At 44.3% G+C, this 22,399-nt stretch overlaps 1 protein-coding gene across 1 annotated transcript in view; it reads right to left on the bottom strand.

The window, feature by feature from the left end:
* LOC119964807 (adhesion G-protein coupled receptor D2) overlaps window positions 1-22,399 on the bottom strand; it is a 447,246-nt gene that overhangs the window by 236,017 nt on the left and 188,830 nt on the right. The window contains exon 20 of the mRNA XM_038794816.1: window positions 11,701-11,742. Coding sequence (XP_038650744.1) covers window positions 11,701-11,742 — 42 coding nt within the window. The remainder of the gene's footprint in view (window positions 1-11,700; window positions 11,743-22,399) is intronic.

Raw genomic sequence — 22,399 nt, 5'->3', positions numbered from 1 at the left:
GACTCACTTTCTCCAAAATGGTATTTCAAATTACGATAACCAGTGTCAAACAAAGTGTGAAACAAATTCTGAATTTTCCTTGCCGGAGTCTCAGGCAGCAACCATCTCTGAATCCTCTGGACATTTCTGCTGTTCATATTCTCTTCAAAACTTTCACACTCTTGGCTGACTTTCTAAAGTTGAATAATATAACTGCAAATTTTCTAATTAGCATTACAATAATATTTCATTACGCTGTCTTCCATCTTCCTCAACCCTTTTCCAAAGTGTTTCCTACAATCGATGTGTAGCAAACGGAATGAATCCATGGACTGTTCCAGACATGGGTGATGTAACTTTTTGCATTCATTCCGTGGTTTTCACATTAGGAAGCCATTAAGGCACTTCAGAGGCACATAATAGGACAATTACTGGCATTGAATCAAAAGAGGAAATATTAGGACATGGGGCGATACACTTGGTCAATCTTTTTAAATTAATTTAGGGGATGTGAGCGAGCTAGGCCATCACTTATTGTCCATCCCTAGTTGCCCTTGAGAAGATGGTGATGAGGTGCATTTTTGAACCGTTTCGGTCCATGAGTTGTACATAACACTCACAGTGCTAATGAAATAAGTTTCAAGGAGGGCCTGAAGAAAAAACGTTTTGAGATGGATGTCCAGTTTTGGGCCAGGGTGATTAAAAGTCAATGGTAGGATTAAGGGAGTGCAGAATTGGGGGAACAGAGGTCCGGGAGGGTTGTGAGGCTGGAGGAAACAATAAGAATGAGGCCGGACCATGGAGGAAATTGATCACAAGAAGGGAATTTTAAAATTAATGTGTTGGGGGGACCTGAAACAATGCTTAACAGCGAGCACAGAATGATGTGTGAACTGGTGCATGTTAGAACCTGGACAGCAGTTTTGAATGAGCTCGAGTCTATGAGGGTGGAAAACGGGTGGCTGGTCAGGAGGGCACTGGAATAGTTGAGACTGAAAGTAATAAAAACATGGATGAGCTTTTAGAAGCAGATAATCTGCGGCAGTGCAATGTGTTATAGATGTGGAATTAGAACATAGAACATAGAACGGTACAGCGCAGTACAGCCCCTTCGGCCCACGATGTTGCACCGACATGGAAAAATCTAATGGCCATCTAACCTACACTATGCCCTTATCATCCATATGCTTATCCAATAAACTTTTAAATGCCCTCAATGTTGGCGAGTTCACTACTGTTGCAGGTAGGGCATTCCACGGCCACACCGCTCTTTGCGTAAAAAACCCACCTCTGACCTCTGTCCTATATCTATTACCCCTCAATTTAAGGCTATGTCCCCTCGTGCTAGCCACCTCCATCCGCGGGAGAAGGCTCTCGCTGTCCATCCTATCTAACCCTCTGATCATTTTGTATGCCTCTATTAAGTCACCTCTTAACCTTCTTCTCTCTAACGAAAACAACCTCAAGTCCATCAGCCTTTCCTCATAAGATTTTCCCTCCATACCAGGCAACATCCTGGTAAATCTCCTCTGCACCCGTTCCAAAGCTTCCACGTCCTTCCTATAATGAGGCGACCAGAACTGTACGCAATACTCCAAATGCGGCCGTACTAGAGTTTTGTACAACTGCAACATGACCTCATGGCTCCGGAACTCAATCCCTCTACCAATAAAGGCCAACACACCATAGGCATTCTTCACAACCCTATCAACCTGGGTGGCAACTTTCAGGGATCTATGTACATGGACACCGAGATCCCTCTGCTCATCCACACTACCAAGAATTTTACCATTAGCCAAATATTCCGCATTCCTGTTATTCTTTCCAAAGTGAATCACCTCACACTTCTCCACATTAAACTCCATTTTCCACCTCTCAGCCCAGCTCTGCAGCTTATCTATGTCCCTCTGTAACCTGCAACATCCTTCCGCACTGTCTACAACTCCACCGACTTTAGTGTCATCTGCAAATTTACTCACCCATCCTTCTGCGCCCTCCTCTAGGTCATTTATAAAAATGACAAACAGCAACGGCCCCAGAACAGATCCTTGTGGTACGCCACTCGTAACTGAACTCCATTCTGAACATTTGCCATCAACTACCACTCTCTGTCTTCTTTCAACTAGCCAATTTCTGATCCACATCTCTAAATCACCCTCAATCCCCAGCCTCCGTATTTTCTGCAATAGCCCACCGTGGGGAACCTTATCAAACACTTTACTGAAATCCATATACACCACATCAACTGCTCTACCCTCGTCTACCTGTTCAGTCACCTTCTCAAAGAACTCGGTAAGGTTTGTGAAGCATGACCTACCCTTCACAAAACCATGCTGACTATCCCTAATCATATTATTCCTATCTAGATGATTATAAATCGTATCTTTTATAATCCTCTCCAAGACTTTACCCACCACAGACGTTAGGCTCAACGGCCTATAGTTACCGGGGTTATCTCTACTCCCCTTCTTGAACAAAGGGACCACATTTGCTATCCTCCAGTCCTCTGGCACTATTCCTGTAGCCAATGATGACCTAAAAATCAAAGCCAAAGGCTCAGCAATCTCTTCCCTGGCTTCCCAGAGAATCCTAGGATAAATCCCATCAGGCCCCGGGGACTTATCTATTTTCACCTTGTCCAGAATTGCCAACACTTCTTCCCTACGCACCTCAATGCCATCTATTCTAATCCTCCACAATATTATCTTTTTCCTGAGTGAATACTGACGAAAAGTATTCATTTAGTATCTTGCTTATCTCCTCAGCCTCCACACACAACTTCCCACCACTGTCCTTGACTGGCCCTACTCTTACCCTAGTCATTCTTTTATTCCTGACATACCTATAGAAAGCTTTTGGGTTTTCCTTGATCCTACCTGCCAAAGACTTCTCATGTCCCTTCCTTGCTCGTCTTAGCTCTCTCTTTAGATCCTTCCTCGCTTCCTTGTAACTATCAAGCGCCCCAACTGAAACTTCACGCCTCATCTTCACATAGGCCTCCTTCTTCCTCTTAACAAGAGATTCCACTTCATTGGTAAACCACGGTTCCCTCGCTCGACCCATTCCTCCCTGCCTGACTGGTACGTACTTATCAAGAACATGCAATAGCTGTTCCTTGAACAAGCTCCACATATCCAATGTGCCCAACCCTTGCAGCCTACTTCTCCAACCTACACATCCTAAGTCATGTCTAATGGCATCATAATTGCCCTTCCCCCAGCTATAACTCTTGCCCTGCGGGGTATACTTATCCCTTTCCATCACTAACGTAAAGGTCACCGAATTGTGGTCACTGTTTCCAAAGTGCTCACCTACCTCCAGATCTAACACCTGGCCTGGTTCATTACCCAAAACCAAATCCAATGTGGCCTCGCCTCTTGTTGGCCTGTCAACATATTGTGTCAGGAAACCCTCCTGCACTCATTGTACAAAGAACGACCCATCTAATGTACTCGAACTATATCTTTTCCAGCCAATATTTGGAAAGTTAAAGTCTCCCATAACAACTACCCTGTTACTTTCGCTCTTTTCCAGAATCATCTTCGCCATCCTTTCCTCTACATCCCTAGAACTATTAGGTGGCCTATAGAAAACTCCCAACAGGGTGACCTCTGTCCTATATCTATTTCTCCTCTCCTTTCCTGTTTCTAACCTCAGCCCATACTACCTCAGAAGAAGAGTCCCCATCTAGCATCCTTTCCGCCACCGTAATACTGTCCTTGACTAGCAGCGCCACACCTCCCCCTCTTTTGCCCCCTTCTCCGAGCTTACTAAAACACCTAAACCCCGGAACCTGCAACAACCATTCCTGTCCCTGCTCTATCCATGTCTCTGAAATGGCCACAACATCAAAGTCCCAGGTACCAACCCATGCTGCCAGTTCCCCTACCTTATTTCGTATACTCCTGGCATTGAAGTATACACACTTCAAACCACCTACCTGAACACTGGCACCCTCCTAAGAAGGCATTTTGTAGCATATGAGATCGGAAACTCAGCTCAGGGTCAAATAAGATCCTGTGGTTAGTTACAAACAGTCTAGTTCATCTAAGATGGTGGCCAGGGAGGGGATGGAAATAGTAGCTAGGGTTTGTGGCAGGGGATGAGCATGATGGCTTTTGATTTTCCCAATATTTAATTCCAGAAAATGCCAGTTCATCTATGACTGGAGGATACAGGACAAGCAGTGTGACAAGATCGAGGCAGTAGAGATGATGGTGAGGTTCAACAGGGCGTTGTTAGCATTCAAGTGGAAGCTGAATCCAAGGATGGAGTTCCCCCTTGCCGCCGTGGTGGGTTTGGTGTAGGGCAGGCGCAGATAAACTAATGGGAGCCGAAAAGTTGGAAACACGTCGGTGTAAAGTTACGTTGCAATATTCCCAATGCCGAGTTCACTGGTAGGTGGCACGAATGCCATTTTCATTCATTTGCATCTCATGAATGCTCATTAAAACAGCTGCTCACTGGCATCATGTCAAGCCTTCCAAATCTTGTGACAGGCCAATGGGAATTCACATTGGCGTCAAAGCTGATTGCTAAAGAGTGGTGTGCACAAGTCAGACCTCAGTTCACCAGAGACTTCAAGATGATTCTGAAAAAGCCATTCTGCCACAGTGCTGCACTGCTCCTGATGTGCTATTCACCACTCTGCCGGGGCAGACATATTCCTGCCCACATCTCCATGCTGAGCCGAACTTCATGTACAGCATCGTGCAGCTGGACCCATGGACCCTCCTGTGTCACCGAGTCAGGCCAGTATCGCACCTCAGGTTGGGGAGTACATGCGTCTCCTTCCCTGTGGTGCCACACACCAGGATCTATCTAGACGGCACTGGACTGAGGGGCACATACAGCCACCACAATAAAGGTCCGAGATTAAACCAGAGTTGGAGTGCGAGGTGTTATTGGGGGTTTTGTGGCCGCACAAAGACAAGTAGGCAACATGGAAGGAGGGATGTGCAAGGGTGAGAGGGTTGGGCGAGGGCTCACGATGGCAGATAAAGGGGCTAGGAGGTGGATGAAGACAATGGGCAATGGAAGGTAGAAAGAAGACCAAGGGGGTGGAAGCTGGTCCCCAACAAGGCTGCATGGAAAGCTCACAAACAACGGGGTCAAAGGGATACCACATCATAGGCTGGTAGGGGATTGATGAAGATTCCAGAGGCGGTAGGTAGAGGTTCACTTGGGGCTTGGATACCTCGCAAGTAATGGGCTCAGGGTGGGTGGATGGTTGAATTGAGGAACGGCCTACTTCTTGAGGCTGCTAACCTTTTGCTTCTGGGCTGCTGACATTCTGCGCAGTCTAGAAATGGCAGGAGGGCTGCAAAGTGTGTTATGCGTGTGCTGGACTGGTATTTAGATATGACGCCAAGACCTTCAAACCTGCCAGCTGAGGGTGGGTGGACAAATCAGCTGCCAGTCCCCCAGGTGGTTTGGAGCAGAACTTGGCTGTGCATAATTAATCAGATTCCAAGCGCAGAACCTGGCACGGGATCCTGCCATTCTGGTTGGCGGGAGAGGCACTGCTGGAGCTGCCCGCCACCGCACCTCATCTCAATTGGGAAGAATTCCATCCCATGTCTTTGGATGATGTCGCTGGTATCAGCATGAAGATGAGAAAAACAGGGACCCGGGATAAATCCATGAGGAACTCCAGAGGTCATCTAAGGGTGTAAGGTACCTAGTCTGACATAGGCTAAAATATTCACATTTCCATCTGTCAAACCTTCCTTAAGTAAGTCATTGGCTACAGGAATAGTGCCAGAGGACTGGAGGATAGCAAATGTGGTCCCTTTGTTCAAGAAGGGGAGTAGAGATAACCCCGGTAACTATAGGCCGGTGAGCCTCACGTCTGTTGTGGGTAAAGTCTTGGAGAGGATTATAAGAGATACGATTTATAATCATCTAGATAGGAATAATATGATTAGGGATAGTCAGCATGGTTTTGTGAAGGGTAGGTCATGCCTCACAAACCTTATCGAGTTCTTTGAGAAGGTGACTGAACAGGTAGATGAGGGTAAAGCAGTTGATGTGGTGTATATGGATTTCAGTAAAGCGTTTGATAAGGTTCCCCACGGTCGTCTATTGCAGAAAATATGGAGGCTGGGGATTGAGGGTGATGTAGAGATGTGAATCAGAAATTGGCTAGTTGAAAGAAGACAGAGGGTGGCAAATGTTCAGAATGGAGTTCAGTTACGAGTGGCGTACCACAAGGATCTGTTCTGGGGCCGTTGCTGTTTGTCATTTTTATAAATGACTTAGAGGAGGGCACAGAAGGTTGGGTGAGTAAATTTGCAGACGACACTAAAGTCGGTGGAGTTGTAGACAGTGTGGAAGGATGTTGCAGGTAACAGAGGGACATAGATAAGCTGCAGAGCTGGGCTGAGAGGTGGCAAATGGAGTTTAATGTAGAGAAGTGTGAGGTGATTCACTTTGGAAAGAATAACAGGAATGCGGAATATTTGGCTAATGGTAAAATTCTTAGCAGTGTGGATGAGCAGAGGGATCTTGGTGTCCATGTACATAGATCCCTGAAAGTTGCCACTCAGGTTGATAGGGTTGTGAAGAAGGCCTATGCTGTGTTGGCCTTTATTGGTAGAGGGATTGAGTTCCGGAGCCATGAGGTCATGTTGCAGCTGTACAAAACTCTGGTACGGCCGCATTTGGAGTATTGCGTACAGTTCTGGTCGCCTCATTATAGGAAGGACGTGGAAGCTTTGGAACGGGTGCAGAGGAGATTTACCAGGATGTTGCCTGGTATGGAGGGAAAATCTTATGAGGAAAGGCTGATGGACTTGAGGTTGTTTTCGTTAGAGAGAAGAAGGTTAAGAGGTGACTTAATAGAGGCATACAAAATGATCAGAGGGTTAGATAGGGTGGACAGTGAGAGCCTTCTCCCGCGGATGGAGGTGGCTAGCACGAGGGGACATAGCCTTAAATTGAGGGGTAATAGATATAGGACAGACGTCAGAGGTAGGTTTTTTACGCAAAGAGTGGTGAGGCCGTGAAATGCCCTACCTGCAACAGTAGTGAACTCGCCAACATTGAGGGCATTTAAAAGTTTATTGGATAAGCATATGGATGATAAGGGCATAGTGTAGGTTAGATGGCCTTTAGTTTTTGACTTCCCATGTCGGTGCAACATCGTGGGCCGAAGGGCCTGTACTGCGCTGTATCGTTCTATGTTCTATGTTCTAACGTTGCAAGGCCACGGATTAGCAAAAAAACTTTATGATTTCTGGGAAGCAGCCAATCAGTGTTGAACATGGCTGATTAGTCTTCTGATATTGCACCACGTTTTACTCACAATGATGCTTTGTTGAAGTTAGCAAAAAAAAAGATTTAAAACATGTGAATTTTCTTTTAATTCATTCAGGAGATGTGGGCATATCTGGTTAGGCCAGCATTTTTTGCCTATCTCCAATTCCCATTGTCTCCAGTTTTGTTAGGGCTCCTTGATTCCATAATCACTCAAATGTGACTTTGATATCAATACAGTCACTCTCTGGATTTCAGTTATTCTGTTCACGTTTGAACCAGGGTTGTAATGAGGTCAGGAGCTGAGTAATCTTGGCAGAACCCAACCTGAACATCAGTGAGCAGATTATTGCTAAGGAAGTGCCACTTGATAATACTGTTGATAATCCCTTCCACCACTTTACTGATGATCGAGAGGTGACAAATGAGGCGGTAATTGGCTGGATTGGATGTGTCCTGCTTTTTGTGAACACCTAGGCTATTTTCCACATTGTAGTGTTGGCCCAGTATTGTAGCTGGACTGAATCAGCTAGGCTAGATATGGCAAATTCTGGAGCACAAATCTTCAGTACTATTGTCAGAATATTGTTTGGGGTCACGGCCACTGCCTGTAAAAATATTCAGCCTCTGAACAAAGGGAGCAATTTGAGGAGGTGAGACGTAATTTCAACACCCTTCACAGTTATATAGTGGCTTTCATGTAATAAAATGGCCAAAGGTGCCTCACAGGAGCATTATAAAACAAAATATTGGCGCAATTCCTAGTGACCGGAAATTCCCACCTGAGGTCAACATCGTCCCCATCCCGTCTGTGGCGATCTTGCGATGGGAGTGGCTGAAGAATCCAGCCCTATGTTGAGCCACATAAGGAGATATTGGGTCAGATGACCAAAAGCTTGGTCAAAGAGGTAGCCTTAAAGGGGAAAGTGAGGTAAAGAGGTTGACAGTTGGAAGGAGGGAATTCCAGAGTTTGGGGCTCAGGCTACTGAAAGCATAGTCAGGGATGAGCAAAGATATCGCGGAGGGTTGTGGGGCTGGAGAGGATTACAGGTATAGAGGGGACGAATTCATGGAGGAGTTTGAAAACAAGGATGAAAATTTTAAAATCTGCACTCTGACCGGGAGCCAACATAAGTCAGTGAGCACAGTGGTGATAGTTGAACAGGACTTGATGCAAGGCGGGACATGGTCAGCCGAGTTTTGAATGACCTCAGTTTCTGGGGAGTAGAATTTGGCAACCAGTCAGAAGTGCATTGGAATAATCAAGTCTAGAGGTACAAAGGCATGAATGAAGGTTTTAGCAACAGATGTGCTGAGGCAGAGGTGAAGTTGAGCAATGTTATGGAGGTGGAAATGGCGGGTCTCAGTGACGATATTATATGTGGTTGGAAGCTTCTCTTGAGGCCACATAGGACACCAAGACTGTAAGCAGGCTGGTTTACTCTTAGACTATTGCCAGGGAGAGGGGCTGAATTGTTAACCAAGGAATAGAGTTTGAAACAGGGATCAAAAACAATGGTTTCAGTCTATCCAAAATCTAGTTGAAGCAAGTTTTTGCCCATCCAGTACTAGATGTCAAATAACCATTTGATAATTTTAGAGACCTTAGAGGAGTTGAGAGAGGTAATGGTGAGGTAGAGCTGAGTGTCATTAGAGTACACATGAACACAAACTCTGTCCTTTCACGTGACATTGCCGGGGGCAGCATGCAGATAAAGATTGGAATGGGCCAAGGTTAGATCCTCGGGGACAAGAGAGGAAAGGGTGCAGGGAGGGGAAGTGCATTGCAGGTGATGCTCTGGCTGGGGTTAGACAGTTATGAATGGAACCACGTGAGAGCAGTTTCACCTAGCTGGGTGACAGTGGAAAGACATTGGAGGAGGATGGTGTGGTCAACTGTGCCAGATTGCGGAGAGGTCAAGAAAGACGAGGTGGGATAGTTTAGCTTTATCATAGAGGAAGTTATTTGTGACATTGTGAAGAATGGTTTCAGTACTGTGACAGGGCAGAAACCTAATTGGAGGGATTGAAACATGGAGTTCCAGGAAAGATGGGCATTAATTTGTGAGGTGACAACACATCCAAAGGGCTTTGAAAAGCAAAGGGAGGTTGGAAACGGATAGTAGTTTGCAAAGATAGTGGGGTCAATGGTTGATTTTTAGAGAAGAGGGGTGATGATGGCAGATTGAAAGAAAAGAAGGCCAACACCTGACAAGAAAGAACCATTTGCAATATTGTCTGACACTTTAATTTGAAATCTAGCATGTGTTTCAAACCACTCAACCATTTACTCTCATGCTATTTGAGTCCCTTATAATCAGATTACAGGCTTGTAATCATTCCCTGCTATTTGTTCGTTCTGTATGTTGTCCACCAGTGTTAAAGCATAAATTCCTGCACTGCACGTCTCAACCTTTGCCCTAAATTGCTTAAACTCAGGCTCATCAATATTTATATGCAGCCAGCTGCCCTTGTAAATGACCAATGTTCTGGCCAGTCTTGTTACCAATTTCCATGGTTAACGCACTACATTCTCAGGAGAGCAATCAATTCTCATGAGAAGCTCATTTCTATAATGAATGTCTGCCACATACTTTATTTAAAGAGACTATAACATGTGCATTGATACCATATCACACTTGTACCTACATGTCAGAGGCAATGAGAGATTTGTCCCTGTTAGTAGGGCACAGAATCTCATCTCAACGTCTTCAAACTACTATAGTACTCCAGGGATATGATTGTCAATGTGATTTTTAACCATTTGAAGATGAAGCAATTTTCAGTGTCAAAGGAAAATGATAGCAGAGTTGAGACGTGTAATCATCCAGCCTGGTTTTCTACCTGTGGTTGTGCAAGAGTGGGCTAACAGTTACTCACAGAATTTGTGTACACAAGGACATTGCTCATTGACCTCATCCCTCATTCCTCTTTCCATGTGGAAAATAAGAAACACCATCCAGAATTTTCAAACTACTACAGCAAATTACATCAAACTTTAATTGAAATATCTGTATTCTAGTATTTACTGCCCCATGAAGCTCTTATTGAGTTCTTGGTAGCATCATTTTAACAAAACGGGCCCCAGTCATACCTTTTCATTCAGTTGTGCACCTAATAATGACACAATCATTTACAAGGTAAATTACGCAATGCCAATTTTAATCATTCTAGTTATAGTTGATTTTATTCCTGAGCCATCTCTATTGAGTTTACTATGGTCATGTAATCACTCTATACAGGTCTTTTGAAATGTATGGTTATGGAAGAGTATAGAAATTCAATTTAGTGGTATATTCCACCTTAACTGATGTTATTCCTCTGTAAGAATATCTATTTATTTTCACGTTTGGTATTTCAATGCTTTCACTGTTGCAGTCGAATAGAATTGCATGCTTATCCACTCTTATGGATGTTCTTGGTGGAATGAGTGCACACATTCAAGAGTCAACTCAATAGAGTTATGCTAGAAGGGAGCTACATTTGACACATGTGAAAAATAGTTTTTACTAGCTGTGAGAGAATAACCTTCAGTGACAAATTAAGCAATAACGCCCGTTTGCTGTATTGGGAAATTGAGGATAGGCTGGACAATTGAAGGATGAGACCACGGGTCCTGTCCTTCAATTGCCTGGTATACACTGAATTCTCTTCGGCTGCATATGTAGAAACATGTTTCCGTTAAATTGTCATAGCCTCGATGTACTGAAGAGACTGATGGGCAAACTGATCTATTTTCTTGTGGCACCACTTTCACCTCAGCTCACCTTCTATCAAGATTGAAACTATGGCTTCAAACCAATTGGAATTGTTCACGAAACATTTTTTAAATCTTGAAATTTGATCTTACAATGCAAATTTACTAAACTACTTCTGATTGGTATATTTTATACATATATACATTGTCAAAGCAATTACTAATGGGTTTTAAGTGGAAAATAAATAAAATATGAAACTAATGCTATTCTAATGCAGCACAAAAACCATTAGCAAACAGATATATAGATCAACTGTTTCTCCTGAAAAATGATCGAAAGATGGTCAACAGAGATATACAGAAAAACCTCATGAGAACTAAAATATTAATGTTATACTTGTTAAATTTTTATTCAACATTACCTCTACAAGATCGTACACCTTGGTATTAATCTTTCAGCGCTCGTCTCAAGATCAGTCTATCAGGCGATGAAAAGTTCTAAATCTTAAAAAGCCATCACTCTGTAAACTTAGCTTGTTTGAAAAATAAAATGGACTTTGAAATATTGGTAAGTGACTATGAGAAATGTGTCCTTTTCCATCTGGTTGTCAGTGTTTAATGGTAAACCAGAATGCATATGGGGCAGTCCAAGCATGAAGGGCAGTAGGACACTCATGCGAAGAGCTGCTCTGTCCTTCTGTGAGATCTGAAGCCTGTCACTTCTCTCATCCAGACTGTCAGCCTTGAGACACTATAACTAGCCTTACCTCTGTGTTGTACACTCCATATATCAGAAAGATGAAGAGACCCTATAAAGACAAAAGGAGGGGAAAAAGCTGTTAACTGTAATCATTTTTTTTCACTCGCAATTCTGAAACAAAGTTTGCTGAGAACAAACACAAAGAGGCTTTTGCAGCTGACAAGGTCAATTTTTATTTTTCAATTTCATGAACCAGAGCTCAAGTATCTACCACAGAGGAAAGCAGCACTTTACAAATCTCTGCGAGCCTTCATTGTTGGGTACCAGGACAATTGGGGTCCTTGAAAAGAAACTGGTGCCATTGAAATTGCCACCACAATTAGTACAACCAGTTTTGATGCAGAACCTCATCAGTATGAATAATATTACACATTTTGCATCGTTACAAATTTAAACCCAGTTCATAGCAACACAAAACATGCAGCATAAATTTTGCTGAAGCTGCACACATTCAAGGTTTTGCACCATTCTGACTGTCGGTTCAGTTCTCCTGACAGCACTGTTGTCTGCGACATCAGGTCAAAGGTTAAAGCCCACTCCAGAGCCAGGATTTTTAGGATGGTGGGGTTTGCTTTCCCTCCATCCAAGGAGTCAGCAGAGATCACATTCGCGCTGATACTGCCTTCCCTGCAGTCATTTAATGTTCCAATAAGGGTTTTTCGAGTGGAGGTGGGATTTCCATCCCTCCCTCGAGAGGAAGTCCCACCTCAAAGAGCTGCGAGCCATTCAGATTGGTTAGTAACTTTCTCATCCCAACAGCGCAAGTAACTGCAGTGGTTGGGACTGGGACTATAAGCAATCCCCAAAGTCTAAGTCCCAGAAGTCCAGGACCACGTAGGTTTGTGGGGTAGGGAGGTGAGGCCCAAGGAGATGGGGAGAAGGGATGGTGGGGGTGTGCATGGAGAGGTTGGGGAGAAAGGGAGGACATGCAGGAGCAAGTTCTTTTTCGGGGCAGCCAATATTAAAAAGAAGATGGTTATGGAGGTGTCCTCCCCTCCTCTCTGCTCGAGGCCTGAACAAGCTGACATTTCAGGCTTCCCTCATGCCCCTGAACTCTTCCCACCCGCCTGAAAACTGAGGCTTGGTGTTAAATGGTCCTTAGGTAGTCATTAATTGGCCGCTGAAGAGCTTCAATTGGGGCAAGGGCGTTCCAGATGGCTAAGGACTCCATCCCTGCGCAAAATTGAGGAGTGGCCGGGGCAGGGGGGAGCTTGGTGGGAAGGCCATCCAAGAAATTTTACAGCCATTCCCTGCCTACAAACGTACCAGTGGGAGAACGTAACATTCTGCCACAAGATTTCACACATATTCAACTACATTCTAGGTTGTCAATTTAGTGCAGCATTGTCGGAGTGCTACATTGTCTGACATGGTACCCTTTAAATAACCTATGAAACACGGGCCTTGCTTAGCAAAGAAGATGGGGAAAGTCACAAGGCAAGAATCAAAGAGCAGGAAAGTTCCTATAGAATCCTGATCAACCAGCACAATCAAAAAAATGAGTCATTCATCCCAACCCTACACAAATTAATTATAATGATTAATTAAGTACTTTAGAAAATACACTATTTAAATGCTAATTTAACTTCAGCTGTGAAGTCTTGCACCACTTTGTTTTCATGTCAGTGTTTAACTATTGTGTGTAAATGTTATTTTAAATTTAAAAATCACCTTGAACATTTTAACAAAAACTAACAGAACTGTTTGCTCTTCACCAACATTAGGTATCTGACTGGTGCCACAAAAGCAATTTGAGGAATGCTAAGGCAGCAGAATAATTTGCACTGCCTGTTCGCATCACTTTGAAAACTGTACTCATGTAAAACCAGTCTGTGCCATAACAAATGAGTACAGGAATAGGAGCAGGCTATTCAGCCCTTCCAGCCTGTTCCATGCCAAAATTAGATCATGGATGATCTAAGACCATAAGACCATAAGACATAGGAGTGGAAGTAAGGCCATTCGGCCCATCGAGTCCACTCCGCCATTCAATCATGGCTGATGGGCATTTCAACTCCACCTCCCAGCATTCTCCCCATAGATATTTTTATCCTAAATGCAGCCATCTACCCCTTCTCCAAATTCCTGAGTGCCCTGGCGTGCAAAAAGCTAATCAATATCAATTTAAAATTACTAATCCAAACAGCATCTACTTTCTATAGGGGAGGATCTACCCTTCCAACCACGTTTTGCATAAAGAAGGGTTTCCCAATTTCTTTTCTGAATGGTCTGGCTCTCATTTTACCGCTATACCCTCTTGTTCCAGACTCCATTAGGAGTTTCTGCCTACCCTTGCATTTTCTTTCAAAATCCCAAATCAAATTACCCTTAAACTCTTGATATTCCAGGAAATACAAGCCGAGATGATAAATAGTTTCTCCTCAAACTAACTCTTGGAGCCCTGGTAACATACCAGGAAGTCTGTGCAGCATTCATTTCAGGGCCAAAAAATCCTTTGGTGCATGGTGCCCAGGATTGTCTGTGGTACTTTAGATGTGTCTATAACCAGGGCTTTGTATAACTGTAGCAAAACGTCCTGGTTTTGATATCCTGGTGTATTGATTACAAAGGTCAAAATTCTATTAGCCTTTTAGATTATTTTTGCACTCAATTATTACATATTAGTGATCTTTTGCATGTACCCTGAAATCCCGTAACAGCCTCCCCGAACAGGCGCCGGAATGAGGCGACTAGGGGCTTATCACAGTAACTTCATTGAAGTCTACTCGTGACAATAAGCGATTTTCATTTCATTTTCATTTCATCTCTTTGGACTTTTTCCATTCCAAATCTTCCACTGTTTCAAAATTACTTGGGTCCAACTTCCCTGGTCCATAATGGATGACCTCATACTTGTCTGGATTGAAACCCATCTGCCACAGTTTTGCTTCCCCATTTAATCAAGCGATCTCTCACTGTAACGTTATGCTCCCATTATGTTTATTCCCAATCTTTGTATTAGCAGCAAGGTGGATATACATTACTCAAGTCTGTTATCCAAGTCATTACTAAATATAGTAAATAGTTGAAGCCCCAGCACAAATCTTGGTAAGACAACAGTCAGATTCTTTTAATTCAAGTATATACCCATTATGCTAACTTTTCTATCATCTAACCAATCGCCTAATCAGGTCAATAATTTGCCTTCAATTCCATGAACTTTAATTTTAGCAATAATAGGACTCCCATTTAATAATGTGCTACTGTACTATATTATGAACATGTACCCACAAAGAAAATTGCAAAAGTCAAAGAATATTTACTATTGAAGAAATAACCAACTAAAGAAAAATGGAATCTAGCTTTGGATAGAAGGCTGACTCTTATATTAATATATTGTGGGTACATGTTCATAATATAGTACAATAGCACATTTTTAAATGGGAGTTTTATAATTGTTACTGCTAATTCTACTGACTATTATTATAAAGAGATTCCTCTTCAAATGACAGAAGAATAATTGTGTGATCAGGACATGTAGTCTAATGACCCCTAAAGTTAAGGATTGATTTAATTAAACACAACACAAATCGTATGCAACATTATAGAATGCTATCAAAAGGTACCATATATTTTTCCCCATCTTTCCTTCATTAGAAGTATTTCCAGTGTATTGAATCATCACTTTCGGGGAATTTTCCCAGGCCAATGGAGGTAGTTTCCAAGGTAAACAGGGTGGGAAATTCCCAGAAAGTGGCTTCAATTCAGGATCTCAACATGACCCCACAGGCAGGCAGCTTTCCCCTGGGGTGGAATTGCAGGAGAGCAGGGTGCCTCAATGGGTCTGGTATGTGAGTACATTAGAAGTTCAGGCAGTTAAAGCAGCAATTAAGACCTGTTTTAGCCCTGTATCCTGTATTCCCCACCTACGGAAGCTGTTTCCCGGCTTGTAGAAAAACTCACTGTTGTCACCAAGGTGAGGGAACAGCATCTTCAGTGAAACTAACAATCTTGGGAGGCTTTGATCAGTTACACTGAGGAGCTGCAGCCATGGTCAGCTGAGAGGTTGATGTTCAAAGTACTTATCTCAGAATGCTTGACAGGTGGTTGGAAGTCACTTCATTTATGCAGCACTTCACTCATCTTCAGCTACACACTCGTGCTATCAGCCTTCACCATGGCACAGAAACAGTTTATGCAGCTCCAACTTCCACCTCTGCTGAGGGTCAAGAGCAGAGACCACATCATCACAAAAGCTCTAGCAGCAGGAACAACAGCAGGAGTGGCTGTTTTTTCTTCAGCTGCAGCATGCTCCTCCACAGACAGAGAATTAGGCACTGAGATCCAGCTGGAAATAGGCAAGACTCCTACCTAGATCTCCTTCCCAGTGGACCACGTGGGTATGCATTGCAATGGCCGTGAGGGGCGTCACTGGAGGCCCACTCTGTAGTGATATCATGGCTGTGTTGTAATTCACCGACTGACCGCCAGGAGTCTCATTAGTATATAAGTGAATGTTAGAGTCAGGTGACCTCAAACTGACTAGGGAGCTGGGAGAGAGGTTGCTGGTGCGTTGTCATACTATTATCCATCTGTGGTTTGTATATATATGACCCACAGTTAATGTTAATAAATTGTTCATAGCTTTAGCTACAAGTGTTCTTGTAATATAAATCAGGCCATCCAACAAGGACATTACATGGTACCAGGATTGGATGATATTAAACACTTGAGAAAAAACTATCACATCATCAAGTGAAGCCTTCCACAATGTCCACACAAATTTGAAGATTTTGAAGACTGTATAAATGAACTACATAAAGTTGTTTAAGCCACTAATGAGTCTCAGATTTCCTGGTAATGTGGACAGCAACTGGCATGTGTTTAAACAACAATTTAATCTGTTTCTTACTGCAGTAAATTTAGGAGATCAATCAGATTCACATAAGGTAACAATGCTCCTAACAGTGGCAGGGCCCAAAGCAATTGCACTGTGTTTAATACATTTAAATTTGCAAGCGGTGAAGGTAGTAAAAATTTAAACAAAGTAATTCAAAGATTTGATTGCAACCCCAGAAAGAGTGAAACGTATGAACACAATGTATTTAGATCACATTTAAAGAAAGCAGACGCGTTCATAGATCATTTCATCACTGATTCAAAGTTAAAAGCTAAAACCTGTAATTTTTCTCTGGTGGAATCTTTCATGATTCAGGACCACATTTTGTTTGTGAATGAAAATAAGCTAAGGGAATGGTTGCTGAGGGATTCGGAGCTGTCCTTGGAACAAACAGTTAAGATTTGTCAGGCTCACGAGCTAGCAGCATAGCATTCTAAAATGTTTCTCAGTAATGGCGGCGTCTTCTTGGAGGAAAGCACTTTTCCCAAAATGGCGGGAAACTTCTCAAAAAAGGCAGGAATGTTTCTGCAGCTTTTCACACACCAACAAGCAGGTTAAAGATCAGGACGAAGTATTTCAGTGTAAAAGATGTGGTCAAAGGCACAAATTAAGGCAGTGTCCAGCGTTTGACAAGTTTTGTTCCCGATGCAAAGGAAAAAAATTAGTTTGCTCAGAATTGTTACTCTAAGCTCAACCCCAGATCAGTCAGCACAGTGAATGACACAGTCTCCAGTAATGAAACATCATCGTTTGTTGGAGTAATAACAGAGAAGAAGAATTTTTGGAGACATCAAAGAATTCTCCAGCACTTAAAAAAATGCAAACCGATGCTCCATTTAAAATAAATGCGGTTGATGAAGCCAAATGGCTGCTACCACTTGAAGTGAACGGTACAGTGGTCCAACTGAAGTTAGACTCTGGTGCCAAAGCTAATTTAATCAGCATGACTGATTTAAAATAATCTAAAAATTCAGCCGATTAGAAGTCATGACAAAATATCTCAGAGATTATAATGATGCAAGCATTAAATGTTATGGCCTTGTGACCTGAATGTGGTGGTGAAGAACACAGTGTATTCCATCACATTCTGTATTGTATCCAAGGGCTTGATTCATTATTAGGTAATCAGTCCTGTGAAGAATTAAGTCTAGTACAGTTGGACTATAGTATCCACAAAGGATTGGATCAACACTCCCACGATTCTGAGAACATTATCATCAAGTTCAGCGATGTGTTCACTGATTTTAATGTACTAACATCCACCAACGAGATACAATTTAAGGAAGATGCATTATCTAAAGCACCGATACAAACTATTAGTGGTGAAATTGCTGAAGGTGTAGATCTGCAAGTCAATCTCATTTTTATCCACCACCCGCTTCAGAAGTTACCAAGACGATAGAAGAACCTACCAATGAATGGGGTAAATTACATGGTATGTGTGAAACAAAAATATGGTGATGCTCGTCTAGGCATGGATCGCAAAGATGTGAATGAAAAAAGTGCACATATTGCAAAACAACCATTACGGAAAGCAATGGATAGCCAACCTGATCCATGTCTCGCAAAATCATGTTACAAAGCATTACCATTGTCACATGGTAGATCGCCAGCAGAGTTACTCATGATTAGAAGGTTGTGCAGCACACTTGGAAAAGGAGGAGAATGCAGTGGTACTGCAGCAAATGCAAAACATGAAAGTAAAACAAAAGCCTACAACTTTACCACCTGTGAATAGTGATGACATTGTGAGAATAGAAGATTCAGGCAATTGGTCGAGAAAAGCCTTTGTACTTGAAGAAGTAGCACCTCGTTCCTACAATATACAGGCAGAGAAAGGGTTGGTTTTAAGAAGAAATCATCGCATGCACTTGAAAACCAGAGAAGACTTTCACAGCAACATGATGGATGATGAATCTTCATCAGAATCAAAATCAGCTGCAGTGTCAGATAGTTCATCAGTTCCTGAGCATGAGAATGTCATGGAGAACATTGAATCTACAAGTTCTGAGCAGCAAGGTCAAACTTTGAGAAGATCAACCAGTGTCAGAAGAAACCTGATCGACTCAATTTGTAGATTTGGATGATTGAGCTACAAGTGTTCTTGAAATATAAATCAGGCCATCCGACAAGAACATTACACACTCACCTTTCCCCTCACCCCACGCCTCTGCCTCTCACCAACTTGTGCCGCTCTCTTCCCCCGCAAGAGGAGAAGGCAGGGATATGTGAGGTTTTGTACTGGTTTGTGTGCAGGGTGGGGAAAGAACATTACTTGTGCAGTGTGACTGTGAGGTATGGGGTGAGAGGACAACAGGCTGAGAACAACTCTCCGAATTGGCTGCTTCGATGGGGATATGAGATGAGTAGTGAATAAAACTGAAAGGTGTGTTGACCGGAAAGTTACTGTGCAGGAGAATCCTGGGCAAATCAGAGTGTGGGGATTGATACCATAAATTCCTACACCGCTCATTTTTCCCCCCCTCCTGAGGTCCTGGATCCTTTGGGTGCACAAGTCTCCAACTTGCATGAAGTACATTCCTACTGCTTATTTCTTTGGTCACTTCCATGCCTGCTTCATCAGAGAGGCTGTTCTCTTCCTCTTGTCCTCGAGTGAGCTCACCTCACTGCAGCCCTCAGGAAGACCTCCAGGTAAGAGTGAGAGGCAGTGCTGTCGTGGTAGTGTCACTGGACTAGTAATCCAGACACCCAGGCTAATGATCTGGGGAGAAATGCCATCCCGGGAACTGGTGCAATTTAAATTCAATTAATAAAATCTTGAATTGAGAACTCAATGATGGCGACCATGAAGCTATCTTCGATTGTCGTTAAAAAACATCTAGTTCACTAATGCACTGCAGGGAAGGAAATCTGTCATCTGATCCCAGTTTGGCATACATGTGACTCCAGGCACACAGCAATTCTTAACTACCCTCTGGAATGGCCTAGCAAGGCACTCAGTTCAAGGGCAATTAGGGATCTGCAACAACTGCTCGCTTTGCCAGCGATATGTACAGCCCATAAAATAATATATTTTAAAAGTTTGGGGGGGGTACAGGGAGGGGCATCCTTCCCAGTTCCCTTCACTCCTTTGGGAGTTGCAGTCTGACAAAGCCATGTACTGGTGAGCTTTTCTGAAATATGCCATGGCCCCGATAATTAAACATTCTTCCCTTGACAGAATGGGTGTGTCATCCTGCTTGCCCTCCCTAATTGGTCAGGATGCCTGAAGGCAGGATGACAATTGGTTTGCTTTGGGAAAGAGCAACGACAATACCAACACATCATGAATTCAGGCTCCAAATCAAATAAGGGTCCCATTGGCCTTGTGTAAAGGGACCTGTCTGAGGGCACTATTGTTGGCACCTCTTCTGGTCTCGCCAGCCAGATACTCCACGAGCCCGGTGGGGTATCAGCGTTGTGGGTCTGGAACCAATGTCAGCAGCACTGTAGGATGAAAGGCATAGAGCAAATGCGGAGAGTCGTAAAGGCTGCCGTGAAACTGGCCGTGTTTCACGGCAGCCTCCGCGCCCCCTCCCGGGACCCGATTCTCCCCCCCGGGCGGGGTTAGCGACCGTCGCTAAGCCCGCGCGCCAAGCGTCACGGCGGCTGACGCGCACGATGACGTCAGCCGCGCATGCGTGGATGGGCACCGATCGCGGGCCCATGCCACCCTTGGCACGGCCGTGGTGCGGCCATGCCAATCGGTGCCATGGTTGTCCGGGACGGCACTTTGCGGCCGTTTTCACGAACGGTGAGAGCAGGTGTGTTTGCGTTCGTGAAAACGGCCGTAAAGGCCTGGGAACTCGGCCCATCGGCCAGGGGCGAATCGCTGTTCGTCGTAAAAAACGGCGAGCAGCGGTTCGTGTCGTGGGGCGGCCGTGGGGGGGGGGGGGGGGGGGGGGGGGGAAGAGAATAGCGGGAGGTCGGGAAAAATGTCAGGAAGGCCCTCCCGCTATTCTCCGACCCATCGTGGGCAGCGGAGAATCGCGCCCATAGCGTTGTGGATGCAGATTTGTGGTAACCAAGGGTTAGTTTCGGTTGGGCTGGATCCGAGGTTTCGGGGATGGGGTGGTCAGGGATAGAGTATTTTCGGGACCTGTTTGTGGAGGGTATGTTTGCGGAATTGGAGGAGCTTGAGGAGGTGATCTTGCTGCTGAAGGGGAATGGGTTCAGGTACCTGCAGGTGAGGGATTTTCAGGAAGGAGTTGGGTTTGTACCCATGGCTGCTGCGTCCAGCGCCACAGCACAAGCTTCTGTCTTAGGAAGAGATAGGCAAGGGCAAGATGTTCGATATATATGGGGAGCTGATGGGGAGGGCACTCCAGTGGATGAGGTTTGACGCAAGTGGGAGGAGGAGTTGGGAGGGGCAATGCAAGCCGGGGTGTGGAGTGAGGCCTTGAGGAGGATAAACACTTCTTCACTGTGTGCAAGACTGAGTCTCATACAGTTTAAGGTGGTGCATAAGGTTCATATGACAGGGCCTAGGATGATTAGGTTTTTTCTAGGGGTGGAAGATCGGTGTGGGCAGTGTCCGGGGGAGTCAGGTGAGCCATGTCCATATGTTTTGGGCATGTTCAAAGTTGGAAGGGTTCTGCAAAGAGTTTGCTCATGTACTCTAAAAGATCTTTGGAGTGGAGCTGGCGGCAAGCCGATGGTTGACGATTTTTGGGGTGTCAGAGGATCCGGGAGTGCAGGTGGGGAAAGAAGCTTATGTGGTAGCCTCCCTGATAGCTGGGAGGTGGATTTTGTTGTGCTGGTGGGACCCGGAGCACTGAAAGTGGAGGCATGGGTGAGTGACTTGGCAGAGTTCCTCCACCGAGAAAAAAAATCAAGTTTGGCAGAGGAGGGGTTCTCCACAAGATGGGGGCTGTTCAGTGACTTCTTTAAGGGACAGTAACAAGTCAGTGGAGGAGGGGAGGAGGTGCTGGGCTTCTTTGTGTTCTGTTTGGAGGGGCTGGGTGTAAAAGGAGGGGATGGTATGGGGGAGTAGTGGCGGCAATTGTACATTGTTAACTGTTGTTTCGTTTGCCTGTTTCTATTCTGTATATATTTGAAAATACCTCCAATAAACTATTTTTTTTAAAAAGGGCCCCATTGTGTTGCCAAGACTAAAGTAGCAAACTTCTGTTCAATATCTTCATTCCAGTAGATTAACAGGTCAAACAGCTCACCGCAACTAATTTTGTTTTTTAGTATTGTTCCTGGTTTTATTTATTCGACAATGGATTTTTTGTCTTTATTACACTGCAGAAATAAAATGCTAAACATCAACCTACAGCGAAATAAACTGGATGTCCAAAGCTCTGATGAGTGCAATGATTGACCTTAGGGGTTAGCCCACATCGCTGGGTCAAAATGTTGGAACTCCCTTAATCCTAACAGCACTTTGGGTGTACCTACACCACATGGACTGCAATGGTTCAAGAAGGCAGCTCACCACTATCTTTCCAAGGGTGATTAGAGATGGGAAATAAGCTGTGGCCTTGCCAGCGATGTCCACCTCCCATTACAAAATATGAACAGAAAATCCACAGCTCACTGAGAGGCCTGTGTTTTTTCTGCAACAAATAGCTAACGCGTTTAGCCATGTGTTTCCCGGCGCTCGCAGTTCCAAGAAACACATGGCTATACAACCATCGGCGACTCGTGTTGTATAAGGGGCCTCAGCATGGTGCAGGCGGCCGAGGCTGCACATAGCCCTGTTTCATACGCTGGGGAGCTTGATTCACCGGAACCCCCCAGTGTAGTGAGAAATCAGGACGCCAGTTAAAAATGGCACCCTGATCTCAAAGGCCCTAGAAGCATTCCCCCGGCCCCTCATCCAGCCCGAACGTACTATGGGAGGGTGCCTGCCTGCATCCCC

The sequence above is a fragment of the Scyliorhinus canicula genome, chromosome 4 (genome assembly GCF_902713615.1).
Source record: "Scyliorhinus canicula chromosome 4, sScyCan1.1, whole genome shotgun sequence".
Classification (NCBI taxonomy): Eukaryota; Metazoa; Chordata; class Chondrichthyes; order Carcharhiniformes; family Scyliorhinidae; genus Scyliorhinus; species Scyliorhinus canicula.
This window is presented reverse-complemented; position numbering and strand designations above follow the sequence as displayed.